The sequence below is a fragment of the Oncorhynchus gorbuscha genome, unplaced genomic scaffold, assembly GCF_021184085.1.
Source record: "Oncorhynchus gorbuscha isolate QuinsamMale2020 ecotype Even-year unplaced genomic scaffold, OgorEven_v1.0 Un_scaffold_876, whole genome shotgun sequence".
In the NCBI taxonomy this organism is placed as follows: domain Eukaryota; kingdom Metazoa; phylum Chordata; class Actinopteri; order Salmoniformes; family Salmonidae; genus Oncorhynchus; species Oncorhynchus gorbuscha.
In genome coordinates this window covers 106,827-130,945 of record NW_025745655.1, presented here as the reverse complement: position 1 = coordinate 130,945, position 24,119 = coordinate 106,827, and the positions used below count along the sequence as shown (strand labels likewise).

The following is a 24,119-nucleotide window of genomic DNA, read 5'->3' as shown; positions in this document are numbered from 1 at the left end:
AGCATATGATTGGTCTAGTTCTGTAAGTATTCAAGGGGACTGGATACATGTTTTAAAGAAACACCCCTCAAGATTAGAGTGGAGTTGAATGGATGGAGAACTTTCTCCACTGAGTGTATAAAACTGTAAAATGAGCAGCATGGTAGTTGCTGTTACTCCCTATTGCAGAAGGCAGCCTTTTGACAGCATGTTCTTAAGTCGATTTAATTCACACCTGCATGTGTACGTTATTATTCTAGAGCGGGGACAATAAATATAAACATTATTTGGTTAGGATGTAGGGGCAGATTTCTGTAATCTTGTCTACAGGAGATTTCATTACTCATTTACTTTATTTACTCTGATCAGTGGAACAATTATCATTCTTAACAATGGGCAAACATAAATGTAATTACTGTGCTTGTCAACAAGAACACTACTGTTATTCCCCACAATTATTATTCCACTTCTTCCCAATGTGTCCAGTGTAATTACATATTTGAAATCTGATGTGTCTTTTAAAAGGAATTATCTGAGACTATGAGACTATGTATTACTGCAACCATTAATGGACAGTTTTGAATATGTCATACCACTAAGCATTGGATAATAAATGCTCCAGGAATCAAATGTCATTTTAGACATTTTAGTTTTATGCACATGCTAGGCAGAGATGAGATGGGGGACTCACAACTCAAACATGTCATATTTTGTAGAGTAAAATGATATTGATATTCATTAGATTTTTATTGAAGGTTGGGGGATTTTGATGAATTAGTTGTTATAACAAGAACATTTTCAAACACCCTGCACTTCAGGGGAGGCCAACCCTCTTGGAGAGAAAGCAGGATTTTCTTCCAGCCCTATTTTAAAGAGAAAATATTTGTGTCCTTAACTTGAAAGCAGTCTATGGACAAGGAGACTGTAACCTATGATTTGGTTATCCACTGCCATCAACCATCAATTTTATAATTGTACTTAAAATGTCATCCTCAAAAAATCTCTAAGTCACAAAGTTGGCGTATTTTGAGTGTTGATTTAATGTTAAAAGCATCCTGAATACACCTGACCTGTGTTTTTTTGTTTTGTTTTGTTTTACCCTGGTCATTCACCTAAACCATGTCAAAATATGTAGAATTGCAGGAAATTAGCTTTAAAAACATAACATTTTCCATCTAGGGGTTGTGCCATTTGGTTTGTCTAATATGCTGCCTACCAGTCTACTCATTGTCAACATTTCATCTTCAGTCATTCAAACAGGTTCCATATTTGACTAGACAATTCTACATCATTCTACCCAGAAGATGACATGGACTGTTGCCGGGCAGAAACAACTAAAAGTCTTTTGAGTTTGATGTTTAATTCAATCAAATGTTAATATTTATTTGAGCAGCTGTCGAATCCTTTGACACACTCATGGGGGTATTTTGCCTACAGAGAGAGAGAGACGGAGGAGAGAGTGTGAGAGAGAGAGTGAGGAAAAAAATATTCCTACCTGTCAGAGATCATTTTCTCTCTTCCCTTTTTATTTTCCCTCGTCAAGACTGCTTACTAGACTTTAAAATCCTTTCTCTCCCTCTCTCCCTCTCTCTCTCGGGTTGTCAGCACAAACGGATGAGTGGGGCAAAGTAGAGAGGAATCTGTGCCCCATGGAGGGGCTTCATTCCTGGGGTTCTGTTTAGAGAACACACCGGATGGGAATGATGAATGGGAAAGCCCCTCAGGGGTGAACAATATGGAATATGTGAGGAAAGAGAGATACTAGTGTCCTGCAGCCGCTAGTCGACTTGTGCCCCTCTGGTCTCTGGTGCTAAAACCAGGAAAAATAGCTTTTCTGACCCATACTTTGCCCCTTACAGTCATAATACCAAAACCAAAGACCCCTGGCTAACTAAAACCCTCAAAATGGTCAACAGGAAAAATACATAAAAGGCAACAAAAAAAAGACAGAGCATGTAAAAGTCGAGTTTCCACGCATTGATAACTTCCATGCTTAACTAGAGAATCAGAGAATCTCCAGTCCTTCAAAAAACCCATGGCTCATCCGTGTCTGCAAGGGATTAAGTAAGCGCTTCGATAATCAAAGGACGGGGGGGGCTGTTTGCCTGTTCTCCTGTGAGACACTAATGGTCCTCCAGAGCAAAAGTAAGCATGTGTTACATCTTCCAAAGAAAATCCCCTTGACTTTCACTGTCAAAGCCCTCTCTACTGACTCAGACCATAGTACAGCTACTGCTGGATGCCAGAGACACAACACATTATGGAGTATCACAAATCAAGACCGGGAGGTTAAATAGAAATGCAGGAAATGGACAAACAAGCCGGTAATAGAGTGCAGAAAGGAAGCCTGTAACAGAGAAAGCCTGTGTATGGTGTGAGAGACACACAGAGCCTCACAGAGAGATCTCTATATTGGGGGATTCCCACACTGGTGACTTATAAGACAAGGGGTAGGGATTGTGTGTGTGTGTGTGTGTGTGTGTGTGTGTGTGTGTGTGTGTGTGTGTGTGTGTGTGTGTGTGTGTGTGTGTGTGTGTGTGTGTGTGTGTGTGTGTGTGTGTGTGTGTGTGTGTGTGTGTGTGTGTGTGTGTGTGTGTGTGTGTGTGCGTCCCTCTTTGTACAGAGGTAAAGGTACGTCCCACTGTGCAAACGCCACCTTTACATGGCACCTGTGAGAATAGTAAACATTTGCACTGTGAGCCTAGGGAACGCACAGGGGGGGGGGATTTACTGCACTCCCCTTATCCCCTTTCATTACTTCCTGTGTGCGTTTTTCTTCCGAACACAAGAAAACATCACAATAAAAACACAAAAGGCAAGGCGTTTGTATGCAGAGCCTGTGTTTGTGTCCTTTGGGGCAATTGCAGTGTGTTTTGCTGTAGTATGAGAAAGAGAGGCAAACTGCAGATCTGAGGTATTTCCATCCAAACACATCTAAATGACGGGGTGTTTGACAAACCGGACTATTTGTTTTGCTCACACACATTTCCCTTCGGTAAAGGGGGCTACTGCATGGTCAGTGTTTGTTTACCTACTGTCAATTAAGATGGATGTGTCTGAGCGTACCGTGGTTTCACTTCACTCTGAACCATCGTGGCGCTCACATCAGATTCCCTACATAGTGCACTACTTTTGACCACTGCTTTGGCAATGTTAACATATGTTTGGAGAGAGAGGGAAAGAAAGAGCGCTTTATTATGATGGGACCTTGTCTGAGGGGTAGAGGAAGATAATGTGGCGGTGTTGATTCTGTCGAGCTTAACCCCAGCCCCGTCATACACTTTAACTGTGTAATTAGACCGCTGAGTTGGTAATGGCAGTACAATTCCATTTGGCTATGTCGTTACGTTAGTGCATGTGTAAGGGTCTTTCGGTCAATTCATTTAATAATTATGAACAGGCCCTCATTACTGACGAGCCCTTATGCAGCTTTACTGCCACAGTCTCCCTTTAAAGACAATGAGAAGACAGACATTTCCGCATCCCAAATGGCACCCTATTTCCTACATACTGCACTACTTTTGTCCAGGGCCCATAGGCCCACTATATCGGGGTTAGATTGCCATTTGGGATGCAAGCTTAGAGGAAGAATTAAGCCATTTTGTTCAGTGCTTCTCACTGCTTCTTTTTCAACTGAGGGAGAAAATGGCCTGTAGCAAGACCATATTATAACTAGATCTAGAGAAGAAGAAGAAGAAGAGCCCAATAACAATAGAGACGAGGATCCAATTCCAAACAGATATTTTGTCCTTATCTATTCTGCTATGGTCAAAGCAAGTAGTGGCCGCCTGCCAGGCCGTGTGAAATAGCCTTCTGTTTACCAGTTTACTTACATTCTACATTCCAGGAGTGTGCATCCATCTCACTGAAACAGATACAATCACCAGGAGTGTTAATGAAAAAAGAGCTGGATGCGAAAAAAGCTCTCTCACTCTCTCTTTCTTTCTCTGCCTCTATCCCCCTCTCTCTCTCTCTCTCTCTCTCTCTACTTCACTCTCTCTCTCTCTCTCTCTCTACTTCACTCCCTCTATCCATTTTACTCTGTCTCTCTTTCTCCAAATAATATTCTTTATGTCCATATTTTTTAACTGTCTCCAATAATGAGTTCCCTAGACTTGTCAGTATTCAATAATGAGTTCCCTAGACCTGTCAGTATTCAATAATGAGTTCCCTAGACCTGTCAGTATTCAATAATGAGTTCAATAGACCTGTCAGCATTCAATAATGAGTTCAATAGACCTGTCATCATTCAATAATGAGTTCAATAGACCTGTCAGTATTCAATAATGAGTTCCCTAGACCTGTCAGTATTCAATAATGAGTTCCCTAGACCTGTCAGTATTCAATAATGAGTTCCCTAGACCTGTCAGTATTCAATGAGTTCAATAGACCTGTCAGCATTCAATAATGAGTTCAATAGACCTGTCAGCATTCAATAATGAGTTCAATAGACCTGTCAGTATTCAATAATGAGTTCCCTAGACCTGTCAGTATTCAATAATGAGTTCAATAGACCTGTCAGTATTCAATAATGAGTTCAATAGACCTGTCAGTATTCAATAATGAGTTCAATAGACCTGTCAGCATTCAATAATGAGTTCCCTAGACGTGTCAGTATTCAATAATGAGTTCCCTAGACCTGTCAGTATTCAATAATGAGTTCAATAGACCTGTCAGCATTCAATAATGAGTTCAATAGACCTGTCAGTATTCAATAATGAGTTCCCTAGACCTGTCAGCATTCAATAATGAGTTCCCTAGACCTGTCAGTATTCAATAATGAGTTCAATAGACCTGTCAGCATTCAATAATGAGTTCCCTAGACCTGTCAGTATTCAATAATGAGTTCAATAGACCTGTCAGCATTCAATAATGAGTTCAATAGACCTGTCAGTATTCAATAATGAGTTCAATAGACCTGTCAGTATTCAATAATGAGTTCCCTAGACCTGTCAGTATTCAATAATGAGTTCAATAGACCTGTCAGTATTCAATAATGAGTTCAATAGACCTGTCAGCATTCAATAATGAGTTCAATAGACCTGTCAGCATTCAATAATGAGTTCAATAGACCTGTCAGTATTCAATAATGAGTTCAATAGACCTGTCAGCATTCAATAATAAGTTCAATAGACCTGTCAGCATTCAATAATGAGTTCAATAGACCTGTCAGCATTCAATAATGAGTTCAATAGACCTGTCAGTATTCAATAATGAGTTCAATAGACCTGTCAGTATTCAATAATGAGTTCAATAGACCTGTCAGTATTCAATAATGAGTTCAATAGACCTGTCAGTATTCAATAATGAGTTCAATAGACCTGTCAGTATTCAATAATGAGTTCAATAGACCTGTCAGTATTCAATAATGAGTTCAATAGACCTGTCAGCATTCAATAATGAGTTCAATAGACCTGTCAGCATTCAATAATGAGTTCAATAGACCTGTCAGTATTCAATAATGAGTTCAATAGACCTGTCAGTATACAATAATGAGTTCCCTAGACCTGTCAGTATTCAATAATGAGTTCCCTAGACCTGTCAACATTCAATAATGAGTTCAATAGACCTGTCAGTATTCAATAATGAGTTCAATAGACCTGTCAGTATTCAATAATGAGTTCCCTAGACCTGTCAGTATTCAATAATGAGTTCCCTAGACCTGTCAGTATTCAGTAATGGGTTCCCTAGACCTGTCAGTATTCAATAATGAGTTCCCTAGACCTGTCAGTATTCAATAATGAGTTCCCTAGACCTGTCAGTATTCAATAATGAGTTCCCTAGACCTGTCAGTATTCAACAATGAGTTCCCTAGACCTGTCAGTATTCAATAATGAGTTCCCTAGACCTGTCAGCATTCAATAATGAGTTCAATAGACCTGTCAGTATTCAATAATGAGTTCAATAGACCTGTCAGCATTCAATAATGAGTTCAATAGACCTGTCAGCATTCAATAATGAGTTCCCTAGGCCTGTCCGTATTCAATAATGAGTTCCCTAGGCCTGTCAGTATTCAGTAATGGGTTCCCTAGACCTGTCAGTATTCAATAATGAGTTCCCTAGACCTGTCAGTATTCAATAATGAGTTCCCTAGACCTGTCAGTATTCAATAATGAGTTCCCTAGACCTGTCAGTATTCAACAATGAGTTCCCTAGACCTGTCAGTATTCAATAATGAGTTCCCTAGACCTGTCAGTATTCAATAATGAGTTCCCTAGACCTGTCAGTATTCAATAATGAGTTCAATAGACCTGTCAGTATTCAATAATGAGTTCAATAGACCTGTCAGCATTCAATAAGGAGTTCAATAGACCTGTCAGTATTCAATAATGAGTTCAATAGACCTGTCAGTATTCAATAATGAGTTCAATAGACCTGTCAGTAGTCAATGAGTTCAATAGACCTGTCAGTAGTCAATAATGAGTTCAATAGACCTGTCAGTATTCAATAATGAGTTCCCTAGACCTGTCAGTATTCAATAATGAGTTCCCTAGACCTGTCAGTATTCAATAATGAGTTCAATAGACCTGTCAGTATTCAATAATGAGTTCCCTAGACCTGTCAGTATGTATCTTTTGGAGGCGCTGGCATTTTTGCGGAGAGGCTTGTGAAATAATGACGTCCAGCTAACCAATAGGTGTCGAACTCACTAATCATTGTTCATTACTGTTTGACACTGCAGAGGCAACAGTCCAACTGCAGCTAGCCTCCCCATGCAGGTAACATGCAGATACAGTACACACATACACACCTCAACACGTGCAGGCATGCCAACTCATTCACACGCAAGCACGCATGCACACACTCATACAGACTCACACACACTCCCTGCCCTGGCACTGATGAGCCTTGCCCAACCAACCAACACCACGCTGGACTTCAACACTAGCCACTAAGCCAGATCCACTTCAATCCATATGCCTTAAACAGCAGCATCCCCTGCAGATGAACATAGAAGTGGAAGAGACTAAACGTCTCTATTGCCCTCCTATCACAACATTATGCCACCTTTCTCCCCTACCCATAATGTTTTGGGGTGAAAGGCTGGCAAGTTATCCCAGTAGAACAGCTGTGCGTGAGGCCAAGTGATCCTGAGCGAACAACTTCCTAATTGGCTCTGCAGCCCATTCGCCACTATTGAGAAGGTTCTCTGTTGGGAAAAGGAAGCGGGGAAAAAAACCTGACTCCCTCATAAATAACTTCCTTACACATTTTTTTCATTCACTTATTGGGCTCTCTTTCTGGAGCGAGGCTGAGAGAAGTGAGGAGGGAGCATGAAAAAGGAAAACTGAAAATGTGCACGTGTAGCCAGAGATAGCAATGGTTTGAGAAAATGGAGGGAAAATCAGGTACACCGGCGGTTGCTAAGTGCCTACATTTGGACACCATCACACTTCGGCTAGAATTTCATTTCACCGTACATGTCCTATATTAATGATTTCCTCCATAGCAGAAGCCAATGACCAAGTATGTAGGCTAACTCTACAAATTCAAAGATAGACTGAAGTGAAGCATCCTGGGTAATATGCTAATATAGTTTTCCCTATTGACCAATGGAGTTGTTTGATTGTTTCAAGTTGCTAAGATGAAAGGCCTTGTCATCGAGACTGGACAAAGCATGGCAAATCTATCCTCCTGTCTCCTCAGAAAATAAAATAATTGTTAACTAGAGTAGGAGGCAAGCCAGTCAAATGGCTGCTGTTCATTTAAGCAATAAGGCACGAGGCGGTGTGGTATATGGCCAATATACTACGGCTAAGGGCTGTTCTTAAGTGCGACGCAACGTGGAGTGCTTGGATACAGCCCTTAGCCGTAGTATATTGGCTATATACCACAAACCACAGAGGTGCCTTATTGCTTTTATAAACAGGTTACCAAAGTAATTAAAGCAGTAAAAATAAATGTTTCTTCATACCTGTGGTCTACAGTCTGATATACCATGGCAGTCAGCCAATCAGCATTCAGGGCTCGAACCACCCAGTTTAAAATTTCACTTCACACACTGACGCCCCTGCTCTGTGCTCTCCCAAGTCTAAGCACCTGTGTTTCCTTTGAGCTGGGTAAACACCCCCAGGTGCATACAGTACTAGCACACAGGTCTGTGCCAGTTTCTATCCACCTACTGCTCTCTCGCTCTCTCATTCTCCATCCTTTTTTGTTCTCTCTCTCTCTCTCTATCGCGGTCTATAGCCCTATCTTTCATTCACTCTCAATTAAATAAAATATAATTAAATTTCTTCACAGGTCCGTGCCAGTTCTCACTACCTTTCTCTCACACACACACCCTCTCTTTCAATTCAATTTCAATTTAAAGGCTTTATTGGCATGGGGAACATATGTTTACATTGCCGAAGCAAATGAAATAGATAATAAACAAAAGTGAAATAAACAATAAAAAATGAACAGTAAACATTACACTCACAAAAGTTTCAAAAGAGTAAAGACATTTCAAATGTCAGTGGTGTAATGAAGTGCAAATATAGTTTGTATTTACAATGGTGTTTGTTCTTCACTGGTTGTCCTTTTCTTGTGGCAACAGGTTACACATCCTGCTGCTGTGATTGCACACTGTGGTGTTTCACCCAATAGATATGGGAGTTTATCAAAATTGGATTTGTTTTTGAATTCTTTGTGGGTCTGTGGAACCTGAGAGAAACGTGTCTCTAATATGGTCATAGATTTGGCAGGAGTTTAGGAAGTGCAGCTCAGATTACACCTCATTTTGTGGGCAGGGTGCACATAGCCTGTCTTCTCTTGAGAGCCATGTCTGCCTACGGCGGCCTTTCTCAATAGCAAGGCAGTATTCACTGAGTCTGTACATAGTCAAAGCTTTTCTTAAGTTTGAGCCAGTCACAGTGGTCAGGTATTCTGCCACTGTGTACTCACTATTTAGGGTCAAATAGTATTCTAGTTAGCTCTGTTTTTTTGTAAATTCTTTCCAATGTGTCAAGTAATTATCTTTTTGTTTTCTCATGATTTGGTTGTGTCTAATTGTTTTGCTGTCTTGGAGCTATGTGAGGTCTGTTTGTGTTTGTGAAGTCCAAGGAGTCCAAGGACCAACTTGCTTAGGGGTCTCTTCTCCAGGTTAATGTATCTGTAGCTGATGACTTTGTTATGGAAGTTTTGGTTAATCGCTTCCTTTTAGGTAGTCTTTAATAGTTGATTCTCAGATTTGTATTTGATCATGTATATGTTTTTGCTGTTTGTTCTATGTTATAGAGCCAAAAAGATTGGAGAAGTAGTTAATCCATACATCTCTGTTTACATCTCTGTTTTTTAATAGATAACTCTTCCTGTTGTTGTTAGATTCTATGGATTCTTCAATTACATTGAGTTGATTTCGACGTGCTTTTCCTTCGTTTTCCATAGTATATTTCTGTATTGTTTTAGGAATTCACCATAGTGAAGGCGTAGGCTCAGGTTTTCTGGGTCTCTATGTTTTTGGTTTGATAGGTTTCTCAATTTCTTTCTTAGGTTTTTGCATTCTTCACCAAACCATTTATCTCTTTTTTCCCCCATCCATGTCCCTCCCTCTCACACTCAGTCCCTTTCTCGCTATCCCTCAACCCCTCCATCTCCCTCCCTCTCACGCTCAGTCCCTTTCTCGCTCTCCCTCAACCCCTCCATCTCCCTCCCTCTCACGCTCAGTCCCTTTCTCGCTCTCCCTCAACCCCTCCATCTCCCTCCCTCTCACGCTCAGTCCCTTTCTCGTTCTCTCCCTCCCTCTCATGCTCAGTCCCTTTCTCGTTCTCCCTCTACCCCTCCATCTCCCTCCCTCTCACGCTCAGTCCCTTTCTCGCTCTCCCTCTACCCCTCCAACTCCCTCCCTCTCACACTCATTCCCTCTCACCCCCCCCCTCCCTTTCTCTATGACACTTCTTCACATAAGCTCCCTATCTCCACCACTCTAGAACCATGGAACCAGGAACCACTAACTGACTAGCAGTAGTGAAGAACGAACATGACCCCTTCTACTTCCCCTGCCAGGGATTCTGATGTGTCGTTAAACTGTGGAAGTCGGCAAAGAAACATCAACATTAATTCCTCCGCTAAATGATCCTGCTGAATAATGTATGAGAGAGGTTACAACGATATGTAGAGCCCCCCCCTTCCACCTTTGTCAGCCTAATTGCTCTTGCTATCCGCCATTCAAGCGCCTCAGAAGTCTACTGCCGATGAATACTGCCAGACAGACATGGCTAGGCCTACTATCAGGCAATAGTGTTACCGGAGCCTTGTATCAAAGGCTGCCCTGGCTGGGAAGGATCCCTCTACATTAGCACGGGGACTTCAAAGGAAAGTACTGAGGTATTCACACAGATCTGAGGGCCCTTGTCTGAAAGTGGGCATAATGCTCTGCTTGGTGTAAACACACAGATACACACTTAGAAATATAATTAATTCTACATTTTAATTTTACACTTTGGTCATTTAATAGACACTCTTATCCAGGGGGACTTACAGTCAGTGCATTCAACTAAGGTAGATAAACAACCACATATGACAGTCAAAGCCAGTAAAAGGTTCCTGGGAGAATGGCGTTGTGGTTGAAGTGTTCTGGTGGTTGTCAGACAACTTTGAACATGATCACTGCCAGTTGAATTCTTATTCTATGGACACACACACACACACACACACACACACACACACACACACACACACACACACACACACACACACACACACACACACACACACACACACACACACACACACACACACACACACACACACACACACACACACACACACACACAAAGGTCTCTCAGGCGTAAGTAGGAGTGGGCATAATGTACAGCTTAAAGGTGCTCTGGGTGGCAGTGTAAACCATAACACACAGTTACCGAGTAGGAATTCTTATTCTAACAATAAGGGATGAATGATGAATAACACACACAGCTTTCCACACACCTTTTCTCCTACCTTGGTCGGGCAGCTGGCAGACGTTGGGGGGCACGGTCATATTGAGCACATCGTTGACAGCCGTGTCTATGTAGTGGCCTCTCTGGACGTCGTGCTCACTGTCCGTCTGGTCGCTCTCCTCGTGCCCGCTGTCCTTCAGACTATTGCCCTCCAGGTCCTTGAATGTCGATGTGCTACCGAGGGAAGGAGGGAGGGAGAGGAGGAGAGAATGTTGATTTCCTGTCACAACTCCTTTCTCCTTCAGCACCTCTCCCCCTCCATCTCTCTCTTTGTAGATCTATTTTTTTGCTTTTCTTTCTTTTCTTTATTACATTTTTCTCAATCTTTTCCCCTTTTCACTATTTCCTCCTTGACTGCTAAATGAACGTGTCTCTCTGCATCCCTCGCTCTCACACAGCTCTCGAGGCACTGGGAACGTTGACACAAGGAGAGAGATGGTAGGCATCTTCAGGAGGACTCCTCTTAACTCTGGCCTCAGCTGTATAAAGGGCACAACTTCACAGCCGTCCACATTTTATTAGTGTAGGGAACAGAACCTTGCTACTCCTGCAGTAGTCGGAGGGTGGTGATTGTGATGTTGGTGGTGGAGGCACAGATAAACTCTGTTGGGGCTTTTTGGGATTAAGAGGCCATTTTTTTACTGGGCTGATAGCGGAGCACAGAGGCTGCAGGCTGTTTCTAAAAGGGACAGCGTGGGGGCCGATGCACTGACTTCAAGGGCATCGCTAGTGTGAACCGTTGTGACTTTAAAGACCCGCTCTGGGTATTGACTGAGGTTTTTATCATTTAAATTGATGAGATTATTACATACCCATTGATTCATTAAGAATATCACTTGTAAACGAGAGAAGAAAAGAGAAGGAAAGAGAAGGCCCATCCCTCAGCTTTATAGCAAACCAAGTGTCATAGCTGCCGTTGTGTTGTTTTTCAAAAAAAGGAGTGGGCCTTTAAAATGGGATGCAATCAATCACTCTCTACTGTTCAATCAAAGGGGTATAGAAAATGCTATGTGCACATACAGTTTGTGCACAGATTGCATCTGTCTTGTTTGGGGCTTACAGCCAATAGAGGCAGGGGAGAAAGGCCATCAGCAGCAGTATAGTACATGCATGAATTCCATTCATTTGATTGCCAGCCCATTGGAACAAATTGTGCGAGGCAAACAAGACTGGTATTGAGGGAGGGGGTGAATGTATACTTGTACATGTAGCAGAGTGAGAGAGGAAGGAGAAGAGAAGGAAAGAGAAGGAAAGAGAAGAGAAGGAAAGAGAAGATAAGGAAAGAGAATAGAAGGAAAGAAGGAAAGAAAGAGAAGAGAAGAGAATGAAAGAGAAGGAAATGAAAGAGAAGAGAAGGAAAGACAAGAGAAGAGAAGTAAATAGAAGAGAAGGAAATAGAGGAGAAGGAAAGAGAAGAGAAGAGAAGGAACGAGGAGAGAAGCAAAGGGAAGGAAAGAGAAGAGAAGGAAGTAGAAGAGAAGGGAAGAGAAGGAAATAGAAGAGAAGGAACGAGGAGAGAAGCAAAGAGAAGGAAGTAGAAGAGAAGAGAAGGAAATAGAAGAGAAGAGAAGGAAATAGGAGAGGGAACGAGGAGAAAAGCAAAGAGAAGGAAAGAGAAGAGAAGAGAAGTAGAAGAGAAGGGAAGAGAAGAGAAGGAAAGAGAAGAGAAGGAAGTAGAAGAGAAGGGAAGGGAAGAGAAGGAAATATAATGAAAGAGAAGGAAAGAGAAGAGAATGAAATAGAAGAGAAGGAAAGAGAAGAGAAGGGAAGAGAAGAGAGAAGGAAAGAAAAGAGAAGAGAAAAGAGAAAAGAAATAGTAGCAGCAGCAGTTCCCTTCTTTCCTGTGAGAAGCCTGCCTGGGAAAAGGAGAGAGAGAGGGAGTGCAGTGGTGGTAATGATGGCTCTACATCTCTCTGATGTTATCAGTGTTATGGCATCTGTCCCAGACCACAGGCCCACATGCTCCTAGGGGGGGATAACTTTGTAGTGTGCTGCAGAGGCGCCTCTCAGGCGCTTTGTTTACATAAACACAGGGAATCTCAAATGGGGATGGGCTCAATCAAAGGGAAGTTGGAATGTTCCATAGCTGCAGGTAGAAAGGGGGAATTATAGTCCTGCCCCCCCCCCCCCCGAATCGCTGCAGGCCGTTATTAGGGTTGTCTACACTACCACCCTCAGAACCACTAACTCCCCTAATATCCTGCTTCAGGTGGACTCAGGAATGCACTCTTACTAATACCTCACAAAGACAACACTTGTGCTCGGCTCAATGTTCTCAAAATGGCAGACATATTAACTTCATTATTGGTACTTTCGTAACAGCATTGAGCTGATATATTTTTATACACTGAGATCTAACTGTGCTGCGAACCTCTTGCAGTATTGAAATCACTTTCCTGGCAAAAATGTTATTTGATTTCTTTAATTTTATTTATTGTGATGTGTAAGTTGTTTTAAGAGCCGCGATTTAGCAGGAGTTTTTCATAATTGCTTACTGTGCAAGATGGATAATTGTTTTTTAAATGGAATGGGTAGAATTATTCATGATGTGAAGATAGAGAGTCATAAAGGTGACCTAACAGAACAGGGAGGGAACATTTTAGAGTTTAATTCCAAATTATATTCTTGATTCTGTCAATTTGTATCGAATACACAGAACAAACACTGATTTTAACAACATGCGCACTCATGCATTTGCAGCCAAAACCATTAGACAATTATGGATCACAATGATTGATAGCGAAAATCATAAAATGTTCTAATCGAGAAGTACCTTTTGATAAGGTGTGCTCGGCTGTTTACGTAGCTGGAGTCGATATAGTTCTCCGTCTATAACAGAAGATTGGGGGAGGAGGGGGAAGAGGAGAAAGAGGGGGAAGAGGGGGGAGGGAGAAAAAACACAGAAGAGATGCATTTAATTACGTAGGGAACCAAATAATGTTACACCGGTAATTGCCTTTCAATATACATTTTATTTTACACAAAGGGCTGGTGAGCGAGCCTCTGCTTTCAAAGGCAGAAACCATTCTCTTTCAAAGCACACCCAGGGAGACAGGGAGAGAGAAAGGCAGACTAGGAGCTGAGAGAGCTGAGGAAAGTGCTGCAGTGAGCAGGGCCTCTCCTCCCTCCCACCCTGCTTACATCCTCTCCCTCCCTCCGTCAGACCACAGTCTTCAAAATGGGATCATTAGGGAGGACAGTGCATCACGCAGAGAGATAGAGAGAGGAGGAAGAGAAGTTTCCCTTTTTTCTCCTCTCTAGATCTCTCTCTTTCTCCTCAACCAATTTTGAGCAGATTGGAATCTATAAATATTAAATAAATAAAAGTGTGGAAAGAAGAAATTAAGAGCGTACCAGGGGGAATCTTAACTTTCGGCAATAGCAGATAAAAATCCAGCACGGAAGAATCTGCATATGATGGATCTCTGACCCACATAGTTCCAAGGCATCATGCGTTTAACTTTTTAACTTCACACATATTTATAGAAAGAGGTTGAGGGAGAGGGGAGCTCTGACAGTGGAGAGAGAGGACGTTGAGGCATCCCCTTGTGTCTGCTGAGAATCTACTCAGTAAAAGGAATCCAGCATTCAACATAAAAAATCTAATCCCCCAACATTTATAGAGGACTGTTGTAGTGAGTTAGAGAGGAGAGTACTGACAGGGGAGAGAGGGGACATTGAACAGGTAGTCTTTTGTGCTTGGCCAACATCCACTCACATCCAGATAACATGTCAAGGGGGTATCAAAGGCACTCTCAAAGGACATCCCCAGGGGTCCCATAAAAAACTCCATGACCTGACCCTTTCAACAGACTTTGATAATATGCAATTGTTTTCCTGTGGGAAGAGGGAGAAATTCCTCTCATGGACTCATTACATCCCAGATAAAGGGATAGAGAGACCGAGTCAATGGCTCCCAACCGGTGAGGAAGTGTTACTTCTCAAACATCCTGAAAAAAAGAGTCACCCCTAGATGAACGAGGTTAATGCAGGCGGTGGAGCGAACTCACTGATTATCAATTGAGGGACACTTCTTGCCGGCTCGGCCCTGCTGTTCACGGGAGCAGGGAGCCGTGTGCAACGGTGAGGCAGTGAGGCAGCAACGCAGGGTGACCAAACAGATTTGGATTAAAAATGGCACTTGAGTTTTGCTTTCACCATGTTAGACGGTGAAACCTAATCCCCACCATCTCCAGTTGAACCTGTGTAGGTTGAGGCAGAAACCACAGAAGAGAGAGAGAGGCTTTTGATGGTCTTTATTGAGACATCCTGACTGACTTAAAAACACCCCATCAAACGTGCCCCCACCCTTCATTAGAAAGCAAAGAGAGAGAGGGGGGGGGGGGGGTAATGTTACCTGTGGGAAATAGCACCCTGTGACCCAAAATGTTTTATTTATTTTTTATTTAACTAGGCAAGTCAGTTAAGAACAAATTCTTATTTACAATGACAACCTAGGAACAGTGGGTTAGCTGCCTTGTTCAGGGGTAGAACAACAGATGTTTACCATGTCATCTTGGGGATTCGATCTAGCAACCTTTCGGTTACTGGCCCAACGCTCTAACCACTAGGCCACCTGCCGCCCCAAAATAGCACCCTGTGACCCTGTTGTGGTCTTTGAAACAATGGAACAGCTCGTTAATGCTAGGTAAATGCATGTGTCTGTGTTTGTTTTACTCTTTGCTAACCCTGGAATTATCTCCCTGAGCTTCAAATACAAACACAATACAAGCATTATCATAAATATCATAAAGGTATCAGCGCTAGCATTGTTCTTAGAGGAACTCCCATGCTTTAACAAAGTACTGTATTTTAGTTCACAGAAGTGTAAAGTAAGTAAGTAGCCTTGTCTTGTGTGAGCCAGAACAGCTCATAGGCCAGGAGCCTATCTCCTGTTTCTGTTGCATGAGTCAGCTGGATGTACAAGTAAACCCCCTGAACAGGACACTAGTCTATCACAAGGCCTTACCCCCAATCTATCTCCTTGATGCTAAATGCCAAACAGAGACACATCAGGTACCATTTTTATCGTGTTTGGTATGACTCATTCAGGGATTGAACTCGCAACCTTACAATCTCAGGGCAGAGGCCACTAATTGCAGACCGCAAATTAGGGGGATTTTCTTATATCGGCATTTCTTGATATCACGTTACATCCATTGATGCTCACCATTTGTCCGTGGACTTTTCTTTCGCGTAGGGCACAGCAGTTGTAGACAACTGTAGCGTTGTAGCTAAGCCTAACCCTAACCCTTTGCCTAACCTTAACCTCATTCTGTTAACATGCCACGCTAATTTGTAATGCTAACCTGCTATGTAACCAGATCATCTGTGTCGAGAAACAATCAGTCTCATAACCCCTGAACCAGCCGATGGCAGGTATCAATGAGTGTTTCCTGATATCAGGCAACACCCTCATAAAGTAACACCCCAAATTGTGGTCTGCAATTACACCAGTTGGTGTAATTAAGTTGGTGGCATCTTAATTGGGGAGAACAGGCTCATAGTAATGACTGGAGTGTAAACGCGGGCCACAATTTAGGGTGTTTCTTTATGTGGGTGTTGGGTTCCAGGTAAAACCCTTTCCACAGAGGGTTCTACATGCAACCAAAAAGGGTTGTACCTGGAAACAAAAAGGGTTCCACCTGGAACCAAATAGGGTTATCCTACAGGGACAGCTGAAGAACACTTTTGGAACTATTTTTTCTAAGAATGTACAACAGGTTTATTTAATTCATTAGTTAGTTCATTAGTTAGTTCATTAGTTAAATAGAAAAGTAGTGGAGGTCACTCAACCAATGTGAGTAAAGGTGCAACCATTACATTGGATAGGGCACAATGCTCGCTCACCATACATTTTTTATTTATTTAAACAACTATTAAAAGCTTAGGTCATTTAAAAATTATCTGAAAACTAAGCATCTCAATAAATAACACAAAGATATGTAAAATCAGGTACTGACAAATTCCAGTCTGAAGTTATGCTTTGAAATAATTTCCCAGGTGTTTTTTGTCACACTCCCTTAACGAGTCCTTGTGTATCAGAGATGGAAACAGAAGAGGCACGTACGTGTTTCTGGGAGTCGTAGCTTTCAGGAATGGGGTCATAATATTTAGCTTAAACCATTCAAATTCTAGAGCCACATTCATATGAAGACAAAATGATCAACATGCCACATAGGTGCAAGAAACCTTGAGGAACCACACTATAGACAACCAAAATAGTGCTCCTCAATTTGGAACTGAAATTTTGATTTTGGCAGGGATTATTTTGCAGACTTTAATTCATTTTCATAATTCAACCACCAGTCTAAATTAGTAAACGGGTCGGTTCTGGCCCGCAGGCCGCCAGTTGAATAGCCCTGGTGTACTACAATGGTTAATTGTACACCAATGTAAGCCATAGTTATTATTGTGGGTTAAATGTCTTGTTTATTCCACCGCCTCTGTCTAGTAGACTAGGCCTGCCAAAATACCTTCAATCACAGGCCAAATAAGGCCATTGTTTGTCGTCTCACCTCCACGCTGGCTAATTACCTCTGTAGCGAGATAATATTGTAATTAGCGAAGACGGCAGGGCAGGCGGCCTCCTGATTGAGATTTGAGAGATGACGATGCATCTGGACGCACTGAAGGTTAGTGGTTAGCTGCGGCGGGCCGCTTTTTCCCCTCCGTCTAATTAAACTTTAACTCATTGTTATCAAGGAGATAATTAGTAAAAAGCCATTTTAATTAACATTTTATTAGCTGCCCCTAATTCAGTGCGCACCATGGCGTGTTTGCTCGACAAGCAGTGGATAGAGAACAAAACTCCTTTGTTCCTGTCCGGCTTGACTCCATTAATATCAAACGTAATTGTGTGTCTGCAATTATTTTTGCTAGTCTTACCGAGTTTGGACTTGTATGCACTGTATGTAGATATATAAATATATATCATGTGTTTTTTTGGTGTAGCGCGCCACCTGTGCTCCACTTCGGTCCCAGTGAGCACTCATTAAAATGTCTTGATCTCCATCTAGCCCGGGCATTCAGTGAGAAGCTAATGAACATGTATGGTGGGAGTAACAAGGGGAAAACTTTATTAAAGAGATACACATTTCCTGATGAATCTTACTCTGGATCGAGCCCTGTAATTGGTTTGGAATAGCAAACACGGCATTGAATGTAGTCCAGAAAGGAGTGGTGGAGCGTAGTCCCGAGAGGAGTGGTGGAGCGTAGTCCCGAGAGGAGTGGTGGAGTGTAGTCCCGAGAGGAGTGGTGGAGCGTAGTCCCGAGAGGGGTGGTGGAGGGTAGTCCCGAGAGGAGTGGTGGAGTGTAGTCCCGAGAGGGGTGGTGGAGCGTAGTCCCGAGAGGAGTGGTGGAGCGTAGTCCCAAGAGGAGTGGTGGAGCGTAGTCCCGAGAGGAGTGGTGGACGGTAGTCCCGAGAGGGGTGGTGGACGGTAGTCCCGAGAGGGGTGGTGGACGGTAGTCCCGAGAGGGGTGGTGGTGGGTAGTCCCGAGAGGAGTGGTGGAGTGTAGTCCAGAGGAGTGGTGGAGTGTAGTCCAGAGGAGTGGTGGAGTGTAGTCCTGAGAGGGGTGGTAGAGGGTAGTCCAGAGGAGTGGTGGAGTGTAGTCCCGAGAGGGGTGGTGGAGGGTAGTCCCAAGAGGAGTGGTGGAGTGTAGTCCCGAGAGAGGTGGTGCAGGGTAGTCCTGAGAGGGGTGGTAGAGGGTAGTCCAGAGGAGTGGTGGAGTGTAGTCCCGAGAGGGGTGGTAGAGGGTAGTCCCTAGAGTAGAGGTGGAGTGTAGTCCCGAGAGGGGTGGTGGAGGGTAGTCCCGAGAGGGGTGGTGGAGGGTAGTCCCTAGAGTAGAGGTGGAGTGTAGTCACGAAAGGGGTGGTGGAGGGTAGTCCCTAGAGGAGTGGTGGAGTGTAGTCCTGAGAGAGGTGGTGGAGTGTAGTCCCTAGATGAGTGGTGGAGTGTAGTCCCTAGAGGAGCGGCGGAGGGTAGTCCCGAGAGGAGTGGTGGAGGGTAGTCCCTAGAGGAGTGGTGGAGTGTAGTCCTGAGAGGAGTGGTGGAGGGTAGTCCCTAGAGGAGTGGTGGAGTGTAGTCCTGAGAGGAGTGGTGGAGAGAGGGATGATACTTAGGCTCTATGGTGGGCTACGTCATAAAGACTGCATTTCCCAAAATGCACTGCTTAGTGTTCACCACAAGTCATGTCATCGTAACCCCTTAAAAGAGTGGTATTCCATTTTTTTATTGTTATTATTATTTGTATGGGACAATATAAAATGTTTGTGAGAAAGATAATTTAAAAAAATACCATTTTATTGAGTAAATATATTTATTGGTTTCTTTTCATTTTGATTAAAGATGAAAATGCAATGAATTTAAGGTTATTTGTTGACGTAAATATAGACATGTCCTGATTTTAAGGTTGTCATTAGATTTGGGATGAAAATGTAAATAATAATGTGGTCCCCAGAAATTCTGGTGGAATAAATGCGGTCCCCAGAAATGAGTTATTCTAGGTCTTCTGCCCTCAAAATGATTTGATCTGTCAGTCAACTGTACACTAAAACAGCTTACATGGACCCGTGCTCCCCCAAGGGACTCTATTCATCAGAACAATCAGTGGCAATAAAGTGAGTGCATCCCCACTGGCACAGATGTCAGTTCAACGTCTATGTGTGATTTACATCTGGTTGAGTTGTCAACTAACATGAATTCAACATGAAATCAATAAAACATTTATTGAGGTTGAAAGTTAAAATGATGAACTTCCTTTTCTTTGATTCCTTTTTGCAAATGCAATCAGTTTCCCACATTGATACAATATCACCGCATGGAATTTTGTTGAAATGACATGGAAAAAATGTTGATTCAGTGGGTTTCCTCTATTATCACATAGGCAAACACAAAACAGAAAGGTGCACAACCGTGCCTAGTGCATTGATAAGGAGGCACTCTGGAGAGGGTCGCTCTGAGGGTGAAAACAGACAGATACATTAGCAGGGTGGCTTCCTGTAAAGAAATGTACCGTCCGCCCCCGTCCACCTCTACCTACTGTAGATGACCGCCTTTCAAAATCCAGAGGAGAACATGTCAATATTTCTTGCTCTGAGGTTGAGTTTCAGGCCGATGGAGGATGAGGAGAGGCCCGCTTAACTACCGCGAGGCCACCGCAAATGATACTTAATCAGGTTGGATAATGTGTTGTTGTGATCTGAGTGGCCCCAGTTTGACGACCGGAGTTACTCTATCCCCGTAATTATTGTCCTATTTCGTCTGGAGAAGAGGAGGACAGGAGGTTTACAGCGTTTTGGGGAGTTAAACAAAAGGGGGACATTTTTCTGTTGCCGTGTGACTGATAGGTGGTGTCATAGTGAAAGGGGAGATGGAGGGAGGGAATGAGGGAGGAGGGAGATAGAGAAGACTCCTTGGGGGTAAAGTGTCACCTATCTCCTAGCCCTCTAGCTCCAGCCCTAAAGGCCTCCACATTTCTCCTCTCTTCCTCCCTCGATTCCTCCCGTGAAAGGGGCACTAGTGGGATCCTCCTCTGGCACTAGTGGGATCCTCCTCTTACTCCCTCAGCAGAGAGAGGAAATGCAATCTCCCCGCTTAGTAGCTGCCGTGAGATTTGATTTGTCTTCCTTCCCAGTGTGACAATTGGTTCCATAGTACGAATGCAAGTGTATTCATTGTATATGGGGGTGAGAGAGAGAGAGAGAGAGAGAGAGAGAGAGAGAGAGAGAGAGAGAGAGAGAGAGAGAGAGAGAGAGAGAGAGAGAGAGAGAGAGAGAGAGAGAGAGAGAGAGAGAGAGAGAGAGAGAGACGGGTTGGGAGCAGACTAACACCAGGCCAGTTCAGAAGGTGTCAGGAAAATAGAAAAAAGAGATAACAGATGATAGAAATCTTGTCACACCACCTCCTCAGCAATTTCTGTTTTTTTTATTTTTTTATCACTGCCGAGTACCGATACATCAACCAATGCAATTAGCATTTACACAAGGGAGGGATGCAAAAAAAAAAGTGGACTAATTGAAGCACCACACTTTCGCCGCAAATTATTAATTATTGTGCCGTGTCCTTGTTTTCGGCGCTGTAGATAAAATGGCCATTAGTTTGCCATTTAATTCCTTTCAGAAGAGCGAAACCCTTAACTCAAATGACTAAAACCTTGCTGGGACTTGGTTGTAATGGGGAGTTGAGTGAGTGGTGATAAATAAAAATGTGGCAGTGAGGTCTGGAAAGAGGAGCGCTCCATGTCTGTCATGGATGCAGGCCTCTAATCCTGTCAAGTTGTTGTGCAGACACACTCGGCCGAGGCTGTATCACTTTAGTGAGTCACACAGCCTCTGGCTGCACCATTCCTTCTACACTACATCTATAAATAAGAAAATAGTCCACAACATCATCAACGTAGAAAAAACATGAACTTCCTCAATTAAAACGGATTGATGGCGTTCCATCAGGCTTATTTTCACGCCTGATTTGGTCCTTCACACTCTCGGTCTGCAGTCTCAGTGTTGACTCATCTTATAGCAGGGCTTACTCATAGGGTCCCTTGAGTCCCGGGAAGGACATTTTGTTTATATCCTCTTCCGCAGGAAGGGGACAGCTAGTAGGGATCAGTGAGAGAGAGGGGTGCGTGTGTGTGTGTGTGTGTGTGTGTGTGTGTGTGTGTGTGTGTGTGTGTGTGTGTGTGTGTGTGTGTGTGTGTGTGTGTGTGTGTGTGTGTGTGTGTGTGTGTGTGTGTGTGTGTGTGTGTGTGTGTGTGTGTGTGTGTGTGTGTGTGTGTGTGTGTGTATGTGTGTGTGCGTATGGTTATGGTTGTGCAGCCTCTCATCCTACACCCTGCTCTTGCACATCCTGATCGTGAAAATAAATACTCACCCTTAAGCCTCTCACACTCTCTCTGTCACGCAAGTCTCTCTCTCTCTTCCCCTCTCCAAAAAATGCTGCTCTGACAAACTCTGATTTGCATGCCTGTTTTGCCGCCCCCGCCACCACTGCTACTGCTGACGCCACAACAGACCTGCTACTGTAGAACCCCTAACCAGCTCAGATTTGCTCTGTGTGGCACTACCCATGATAACACACCAGACCACCATAGCACCTGGTAGGAGTGGGAGTTATGCAGTGTTTACCAACGAGAGAGGGTGGAAACGCTCATCTAGATTGTATGGGTTGCTAATATCCCGCCTTTACCACACACACACACACGGACACACACTTAGAATTTCCTATTGATGCTGTACCATTTTCTAGGCTATAGATTTCCCTCTTCCGTCAGAGAACCCCGGCCCCCTCAGGGAAGCTCAACAGGGGGGAAAGATCGCCTGAGGCACCACACCCATGGAACTAGTGGATGAGACTACACATTCTCTTTCTGAAGTCTGCCATATGATGAATACAAGGGTTAGAGTTGTTACCATTTAATGTCAACCAGCAAATTGAAATTACGGCCAATCTATGGTAACAAGAGGGCACGTCTGACAAATAACCTGCCACGTCCTCCACATCATTTCACTTCATCACCTGTCAATTCAGCCCCCAAAATCAAATTGCTCCAATTGGGAATCAATCTTATTATGAAAGTGAGCGAGGAGGGAATGTAGTAATGGCTTTCTGAAAGCTGAGCTAAGAAATGCAGTTTCCCAGTTCTTTGTGTCAGCAGGCACTGTGGTAGTGCTACTATGTTCACACATAGAGACTGTGTCCCAAACTGTACTATATTCCCTATATAGTGCACTACTTTTGACCATGGCCCATAGGGCTCTTGTCATAAGTAATTCACTATGTAGGGAATAGGGTGCCATTTGGGGCACAACCACAGAAAAGCATTGGCAGACTAAGAGTGAATCAAACACAGGACTGACCTTGACCACATGTTGTGGTGTCGTCGGCATTGTTTTGACCCAACTATACAACCGGTCTACCAAGGGAGGAAGCACAATGAAACAGATATGTCAACACAATACTCCTACTTCCTGGTTCAAGTCTTTCTCTATTTCAGACCTTTCTCTCTGCGTTCCTGTGTGACACAGAATATTGTTTGAAAACAATCGCCAACTGTTCATTCTAATAAATTGAGGAAAATAAAAGATGAGGGGGTGTGGATACATCTGTGGTGAGAGGGAGAGAGAGAGAGAGAGAAAGAGAGAGAGAGAGACAGAGACAGAGGAGAGAAAGACAGTGAGAGACAGAGAGAGAGAGAGAGAGAGAGAGAGAGGCTTGCCCTTTGATCCTGTGATAGTGTAAAGCCTCAATAGCCATCCCAGGCTATAACATCCCAGTCAGGCCTGTATAAGCTTGGTCTCCTTCGGCTCCATTTGTGTGCAAGTGAGTGGAGATGTGATTAATTATACATACATTAATAGCAAAAGTATGAATAATTCATGAGGTCGTCAAACGTCAAAGCTACTTTCCCTCCCTTTCAGCGTGATGAAAAGATTTTTAATAATAGACCCCCGTCCAGAAGTCTGTTGCTGCATTCCAGAGGACGGGGCTGAGAGTGTTTGTTTCAGCCTGATCTTGTTGTTGTCTTACTAGAGAGAAGCATTGTTCTAGCCCACCGCACCCAGTCAGAGAGAGTTGGAGAGGAGTGGAATAGCACCTGTGTTGTGCTTTGTCCGTGTATCTGCCTTTGTGGTAAAATGCAAATGAGACGAAGACAATGTATCCACTGAGTAGCAGGTTACCAGTGTAACATCACGTTCAGTAGAGTCATGCCATTGACATAGAGAGCAGGGAGGATGGGGAACCGTGGTTACATTTGAGACTTGTGTGTGTCAAGTGTGTTAAGAAAATAAGTGTGTGTGCGTGTTTGTGTGTGCTGTTGGGTGTGTGTGTGTGTGTATGTTTGTGTGTCAGCGTGTGCCTTTTTTCAAGCTATCTATTATGCCCGTCTGTCTTGAGCGAAATCCTGAAGGAACGGGTCGAGATTGAGATTTGGGGTTTTACATACTAAAAATGGGAAGGAGAAAAACTTGGCTATCACGTACTAGCTTTTTCAAAGGGATGAATCAGCTTGCTTTTCTCTTAAGCCTGTGGAACCTAATCAAACTCAAATAGAGGGAACTTCCCCTGAGGCAGTCCCAGGGGATTTCCCTTCATTTGGAAGTCAGGACAGAAAAAATAAGGAAAAATCGAAATAAAATCACACTCTCATCCCAAAACCTGTCATCTGAGACAGGTGGACAGGTACATCGGAATTCCCTGAACAGGCCCTGGAATTCCA

The 24,119-nt window shown here is 43.3% G+C and overlaps 1 protein-coding gene across 7 annotated transcripts in view; it reads right to left on the bottom strand.

Annotated features, from left to right (window-relative positions):
- The window catches only part of LOC124019384 (protocadherin-19-like), a 91,435-nt gene that overhangs the window by 22,167 nt on the left and 45,149 nt on the right, over positions 1-24,119 (bottom strand). For 4 of the 7 annotated variants that reach the window (XM_046334696.1, XM_046334700.1, XM_046334698.1 and 1 more), the window contains exons 3-4: positions 13,675-13,730; positions 10,891-11,075 (exon numbers count right to left, since the gene is read on the bottom strand). In XM_046334696.1, coding sequence (XP_046190652.1) covers positions 10,891-11,075; positions 13,675-13,730 — 241 coding nt within the window. The remainder of the gene's footprint in view (positions 1-10,890; positions 11,076-13,674; positions 13,731-24,119) is intronic. The other 3 variants (XM_046334697.1, XM_046334699.1, XM_046334702.1) reach the window with 1 other exon arrangement.